This window comes from Cibotium barometz, chromosome 65, assembly GCF_041138505.1.
Source record: "Cibotium barometz isolate CiBa-2024 chromosome 65, ASM4113850v1, whole genome shotgun sequence".
Classification (NCBI taxonomy): domain Eukaryota; kingdom Viridiplantae; phylum Streptophyta; class Polypodiopsida; order Cyatheales; family Cibotiaceae; genus Cibotium; species Cibotium barometz.
Window position 1 is genome coordinate 18,315,277 of NC_141110.1, and position 7,737 is coordinate 18,323,013.

Consider the following 7,737-nt stretch of genomic DNA (forward strand, 5'->3'; position numbering starts at 1 on the left):
GAGACCTACCATCAATAATATATCTACTATTGAAGGCATTTCTTTTGATAACATGAAGAAAACATATGAAAATGATTCTAATTTTTTTGATGCATACAACAAGATGAAAGATAATAATTAGTTACCTCATTCGAATTATTCATAAGATGATGGTTTTCTTTTCTTGCAAAAGATATTTTGCATTACTAAATCATTTAGGCAAGAATCTCATCAACCACCTTTCTTTGGTCATAAAGGAGCTTCATCTACTTTGCAAATAGTTACCATAGATTTTTTTTGGTCTATTATGCGTAAAGATGTTGCTAAGTTTGTTTCTGAATGTGTTATTTACCAAAAGATTAAGAATCACAAAGAAAAGCAATTTGGTTTGCTTATGCCTTTACCTATTCCTAATGAACTATGGGAACAGATAAGTATGGATTTTATTACTAGTTTTCTTTTGACTGCTGCTAACAAGAATGATATGATTTGGACTATAGTAGATAGAAGCAAACATGCTTACTTTATTGCTTGCAAAAAGACATTGACTACTTATCAAACTGCACATATTTTCATTAAACAAGTGTTTGGGCATCATGGTTTACCAAAGATTAGTACTTCTGATAGAGATAGAAAGTTTTATAGTGATTTCTAGACTAGTTTGTTTGATAATCTTGGAGAAAAACTTGATTTCTCTATTGCTTTTCATCTTGAATCTAATGGACAAACCGAAGTAACAAATATCACAATTCTTGATTTGCTTACTCATCTTAGCCTAAGCAGTGGGATAAGTACTTACATATTTTGTAATTTGCATATACTAACTGTCCTCATCCTGCTACTACTACTAAGAAAGCATTACATTTGAGATAGTCTATGGTAAGGCTTTGCCAACTCCTACAACTAGACTTTCACATTCTATAAAGACTGCAAATTCGTTTGTTAGAGACTTTGACCAAATTCATGAGTTAGTAAAATTGAATATTCAAAAAGCTCAAGAGAAATACTTGAAGTGCGTGAATCATAAACGTAAACATGTCATCTTCAATGAAGGCGATTATGTGCTTCTTTATATTGAGAAAAGAAGGCTTAAATCTATAAAGACCAATCCTGTAGAGTAAAGTTAGCTCCTAGATTTTATGAACTTTTCAAGATAACTGCAAAAATAAATGATAATGCATATAAGTTGGAGCTACCTTCTAATTGGTATATTCATAACTCTTTTTATAATAGTCTTTTAAGGCCTTTTAGAGCACCTCCACCTTCTCATCCTACATTAGAACAACCTCCTGAATTGGTAGATGAAGAAGAACATCTTGCACATGAGTCTATTATTGATCATGAGACCATCACTACATACACAGACAACACTTATATTAAGTATCTTGTTGTGACTTTCAAGAACCATCCTATTGAAGATGCCAAATCGATGCCATAAATTTTTTTTCGTTCTTACTAAAATCTCATCCGCTCTTACTATCCACACAATTTAGGTCAATTGCAACCCAAGCAAGAAAGAATGTTAGTCATAAACTCTATAGAAATGCCCATTATTTTATTTTACGATATTTTATTTGGATGTATCTTTTTATTTATATCATTTACCAGGGTTAATGTGTTTAACTAGCTGTGTGTGGCAACAATTGCTATGGTTGATGTAAATGAGAGAGTCTTGTTGCAAAATTACAACTTATTCCACATCTTGTTAGTGTACATTCATTATATTGCATTCCTTAACAGCAAGTATCCTTGTTGTTAAGGATACTTGTGAGAGGTTCATGAAGTTTGTATGTTTAGATAGTTTGCCAACAAGATAAGGGAATGGTTCGGAGAGTCTACTTTAAGTTGAGAGGAGCTTTTGAAGTATTTGATTATCAAGCGTTACAAATTCATGGTATTTGATGGTTATCTAGAGGAAAGGTAATAACTAGATTAGTAAAGATAATACCCGCGAGCTCTTCTTTCACATTAGAAACATAAGAATGTGACCTCGTATGCTCAAGGGGTGAATTTTCAAGTTCAAATTTTTAGCAGATACATTGAACGAAATTGATATGTTAAACTTGAAATTTCAAGATGAGCATGCAAACATAACAACCACTGGGAGAGATAAGACAGATGTGTGATGGGTAGATTTTTGGAAGATTATTTACGAGGGGGTACAAAACACCTTAAAGAATTCTTGAAAAAAACTCATGGTGGTGTCTCTAAGTGTGAGAATAAGTAGAGTGAAATGATTGAGCATATCCTAAAGTGTGACAGTATCTGTAAAATAGTACAAGACTAGGAGATATTGAAAGATGCATTCTTTAAGCAAAAGACTTTATTTGAGATTTATTGTTGGGATTCAACGTACGATCTATTGATTGCCATTTGTTCAACGCAAGAAAGCTCTCCTCACCTAAAAACTATCCCAGCAAAAAAGTAGATCAAGAAAATTTCTCAAGAGAATTTTTGGGCTGGCATTGTGAAAGATTTGGAAATGGGTCATCCCCATTGCAAGTCTTGGCGGTAACAAAGGCGGCAAGCCTAAGCAGGCAAGCTCTCATAACACTGAGCTGAGCTTCGTGACCACAATCAACCTTATCCAACTAAGGGTCTCTTTGACACATGGGATATAAAGTGGCAATGAACTAGAGTGAAGACGGATGTTTCCACAACTATTCGAGCTTTGGCAATTGTTCTTGTATTACCTGAAACCTAGAATTAGACTCATAATAGCTCTTCTATTTGCTTGGACAAACTTATATTTATACCACTTTCTATTGAGAATGTAAACTAGGTTGGCGTATTTGAAACGTGGGTTAAGCGAGAATGAACATCGAGTATACGCTGCCTCTATTTTTTGAAACAAATTTCAATCTTATGTTTTGCACGGCAATATAACTCAAGTTTTGAATAATATATTTGTTATGTTTTAATACATCATTTAAGTAAAGTAAAACTAGAAGCTATTAAAGAAAAGGTGAGAAATAAAGTCAATTTCATAAGGTTAGTTTTACCCATCAAATTAGAAGTATGGGTAACCCCTCAAAACCAAGGGCTGCCTTGTGAAGCCCTCTAGTTGAAGTATACATCTGGATACCATCTTTACAGTCTACTCGCAATCGGTTTAGATCTGAATCTGTTTCAGAATATGATGTCTGACAGGTGCAGAGACACATCGTTGCTTTCCACTACACGCAATTGAAGTACTGCTATTTGGAACAAGGCACCTCCTCCTGATGCAAGGGTGCCTTCCTGCCCTACGAAAAAGGCTTTACAGCCAAAGATTTCAACCCTCAATTAGAATTATGTACATCAATCAGAGTCCTGCATAGCCCACATTCAAAACGAAAATTTCAGCAATCTGCATGCCTGCCTCTACCACTCTTCTCAAAGTTTCTTCCTTGTGTACAAAAAGCATGATAAGCCAACATCATCGCCCAAGCTACACGAGATCTAACTTGGGACTGACATGCAGAAACAGGACGCAAACACAGCTCACAACATGTGACAAGTTTCATTGAATCCCAATTGCAAATGACAATATGTGCACAAGACTTGGGCAAACACACTTCCTTCCAAGCACTAACATGACTTGCACGTAGAGGAAGGCACTTGTCTAGCCAACGAAGCTCGGCAGAATGTAGTAGTCACATACAATGCTGTGCTTAGGCTGCACGGTCAACAAGGCAGCTGAACAACAAAAAATTTAACCTGTACAGCCAAGAGGATCGCTTCTTTGCTTTCAGCAATTACAATTCCATCAAAACGTTATCCCCTAATGACTAGTAAGAGCAGGATGACAATGCCCCTGAGTGTGTACATGGGCTCTTTCTTCAACTTCAACCTGCTCTGCAGCCTTGACAGCAGAATTCAGCCTCCAATCTGCTTCACTTTCCAACAATCTTCCTGCTAAGCACCCAAGGATGAATGTAAAATAGAGCTTCCTCTTAAAAATCGTCATCACCATCCTTGAGCCCCCTCAGTGACAGAGGATCCTCCACACGCAGACATGGACTGAAATTCTGCATTTTCCAATTCTTCCCAAAAAGTTGGATGTACACCCAACACCTCACAACACTTTCAGTATCTTGTTACCTCAATTTTTATGCATTAGAGCCTGGGAAAATCAGATCTATAGGAACCGAAGCAGGATCAAGCTCCCAGCACCCTTTTTGAATACCTGGTGCTTCATTTCCCTGCAGCTTATACGCAGGAACCTGATATGAAAATCTGCAAAGCTCAGCAGCAGGTATTGCTAAGCGTGCTTCTGTGCACTTAAAGAGAGCCTTATATTCACTCAGCTTGTCCAGGCGTGCAACAGATACCCCTGTTTGCTCACTGAAGTCAGTTAGCACCTCTACCATGTCATACTTCCATGATAAACCCCTTTTCTTGAAGCCAACACCAGGCTCCCAGTCACTATAGAGTGCCCATACCTCTCCTTTCCTTGGATAGATCTTGATTGTCCCCTTTGTTCCCTTTTCCCACTTCAAAATGTGTGAAAATATATCCACCGTGTCAAGTACCTGGGTGGAGGAATTCCTGAAGCAGTTACCACAAGTGGAGGAAAATCCCAGCTCCTTTAATGCTTGTTGCTCTTCAGTCATATTTCGTAACTCAAGCCAGCAGATGCTAACCCTAAAAGGAGTTTGCGACTGTACTTCTTTCACTCTAAAATAATACCTAGGTAAACCTTCAATGTCATCATAGCCTGCCCAGATTTGGCCTGCTGCAACATCCTTTTCCTCTCTATCCTTATCAAAATCATGAAAATCGGGATCTGGCACCGAATACTTCCCCGATTCCTCTGTAACTTCACCATATGTTTCATCTTCTAGCTCTTCTTCTTTAAAATCTTCTCCATATTCAGACTCTTCTTCTTTAGAACCTTTTCCACCTTCAGACTCTTGTTCAGGAACAGCATGATCCTGTCGAGATGTTTCACCTGCCTCGCATCCCTCTTGCTTAGCACTCTTTGCTGTGACTGGATTGCCACTGTTCTCATTCACCCTACCAGAAGGTTTTACACCTTGCAGGTTAAGGTTCAGTCGTATCCTAATCTTGAAAAAATCTGCAAGCTTCTGCTTCTCTTCCATATCTGCAGAGTCTCCATTTTGAGCATCTTTTCCCTTCACATTGGAAGCTTTCCCTGTTTCTTTGGAGGTTTCATCATCCTCTTTAGCTACCTGTGCCTGTGTCTCCTGAGGAGGATCTTCATCATCGTCACTGACATCCACTTTGTACGTCACATTTCTTCTAGGACGAGATGATCTTCGGGGAGCAGCTTTGGCATTAATTGCACGATTCAAAACCTGGTCATCTGAAAGATCATCCAAAGAATGACTTTCATCCTCGTTGTCATCATCACTGCTATCTGACAAATGCTTTTTTAGCCGCCGTTTTTTATCCTTGGCTGATGCCTTCTCTGCCTGTTCCTTCCTTTTCTTCATCAATTTTTCCATTGCTTCCTGAGCCCTTAGATCAGCTTTTGATTTCCTCTGTTGTTCCCTCTCCATCCTCCGCATCTCTTTTTCTGCTTCTTTTTCATTTCTCCTCTTCCTCTTAATCCCTTGAGTTGCCTCTTCTGCTTGCTGCTTCTCTTTGAGCATCTGATTCACATGCTCTGCTGTTGGGCCCCCACCTGGTACACCAATTTTACTTCCACCATCATGCATCGGGTCAATAGTATGAGAAGCCTGCACCTTAACTCCAGAAGTAAAATTGCTGGCAGCCGAGAAAGGTTGAAACGAGCCATGATTGAATCCTTGCTGCTGCTGAGTATAGTGTTGTTGCCAACCATATGCACTGTATGCTCCAATGTTTTGACCAGAGTAAAATTCCCTTGCAAGAAAAGGAACACGACATTGATGACAAAGAAGGTTTTGATTTTCATAAACTCTGTAATACTGGTATCTCGTGTGACAGGAGGGGCACACAGTTATGAAGGTGGATGGAGTAGCAGCTTGTCTGTTTGCGTATGGATGCCCATTCGTTTGTCTGCTTTGGTTCCTCTGTGTGGCACTACTCCCCCTAACCACAAGCTTTCTTCGTGAATCATGCAAGGAACGCTGCTGTTTGTCAGATAAGACCTGCAAAGCCTCTCCAATCAGCTTGAAGGCTGCTTCTGCACCAGCAAATTTGTTCTTGTCTGGATGGAGAAGCAGGGCAAGCTTTTTATACTGTTTCTTGATAAGAATGTCTTCTGCACGGGGATCAACCTGTAAAATCCCATACCAATCAGCCTCTATTCCATTGATCTTGGCTTGAGCCGCAATGTGGACATCTAGCACAGCAGACATCTGTGATATGTTCTCCAATGCAGGGAAGAGCTGCACAGCTTTCTGGAGGAATTTGAGGGCGCCATGATAATCCTGCAAAGTGAGCTTCTTCTCTGCAATCTCCTTGGCTCGAAGGGCTTCGTCCCTGTTACATTCCATCATGCTGCTCCTTTTCTCATTCTAGCCTGATAAGGTCATGGGCACATGGAAGGGCAACGCCAGTGTCCCTGGAAACACAACGCCCACGCACCAACAGATAACATGAAGAGAAAATTGTAAGGCATCACTGATTCTTCTTGGCTGATATATGGTAAAGAATCCGTCCACGATTATACGGCATGAGATAGTCCGCCATGGCTTCTTAACGGACCGACTTTTCTTAGATGATGCATGATTCTTTGGAGAAAGAAATCCTTCCAAGAACCCAACAAACCACACACCCATTTCAACAACAAACCAAAAAAAAAAAAACACGTTAGCCCTAATACACAAGATGCCAAAAATGAGCTCCCCCAACCCCTATCAGAAAAAAGTTTCTAGAGACGTAGCGATAAGCGAAAGGGATCCCATGAAACTAGATCCGCAACACAGAAAGAAGCGCAGACGATAAGCGAAGAAGACAGAAAATATATATATGTGTATATGTGTGTATATATATATATATATGGACTTACCCTTTGGTCTGGTGTAGTGTGGTGTGGTGTGGGCAGAGCAGCAACCCCGACGAGAATTTATGTAGAGGAGGAGGAGGAGGAGGGGGGAAGCAGGACAAAAAGACGGCAGCAGTGGTGTAAGCAGCGCACACCAAACCAAAATAAAATTGGGCCTGCATTTAGTTTTTCTAAGGCATGATGGCTTTCGGAACACACATATGAATACCCAAACCCTAACTCAGCCATCCTCACCTTAAGGGGGTCTGCCTAATTTTAGAGGTGTATTTAGTATTTTTGACTATTTTTAGGTGTCCCTCTTTACTTTCTAAAAATGGATACAATTTGCTAAATTTGGCTCCTAACTTTTTAAATGGCTCATGCTCTCTTGGAGTGAAGAACTCTTTATTTGGTTTTGAATGATGATGTTTTTTGTTCAATGATGTGGTTTTTGGCCTGCCTTCACTTTTCCAATCTTTGCCTACACCTCATGGAAGACCCATGGTATGTGTTTCGATCGCTCCTCTTGCACACCCATTGCATAAATGGTGGGATGTAGAATCAAACCTGTATGAGCATCTATGTACATACATCTGACCATGGTAGTTCAATCACTTTGAGCTTCATTTGATTTGCGACATATAGAGAGTAAACGAATGCTAGCACTTGTGAAAATGGCCTCATTTTACCTTAGACCCCTAGCTACATGGTGTCTACACGAATAGCATATAAAAAGTTAAACAATGTAAAAATCCTAAAATCAAATCTACTTACAAGTGTTGTTGTATATGAGCAAGCTCCCCTTGTTTTCTTCGAAAATGGTCATGCTCTTCGACATTAAA

At 39.5% G+C, this 7,737-nt stretch overlaps 1 protein-coding gene across 1 annotated transcript; it reads right to left on the reverse strand.

The window, feature by feature from the left end:
* Positions 1-2,936: 2,936 nt before the first annotated feature.
* On the reverse strand, positions 2,937-7,126 carry LOC147602996 (uncharacterized). The gene is made up of 2 exons (XM_086797456.1): positions 6,920-7,126; positions 2,937-6,658 (listed from the first exon to the last, which is right to left on the reverse strand). Exon 2 carries the CDS (start codon positions 6,405-6,407, stop codon positions 4,071-4,073), a length of 2,337 nt encoding a protein of 778 aa, XP_086653582.1. The 5' UTR covers positions 6,408-6,658; positions 6,920-7,126; the 3' UTR covers positions 2,937-4,070.
* Positions 7,127-7,737: the final 611 nt, after the last annotated feature.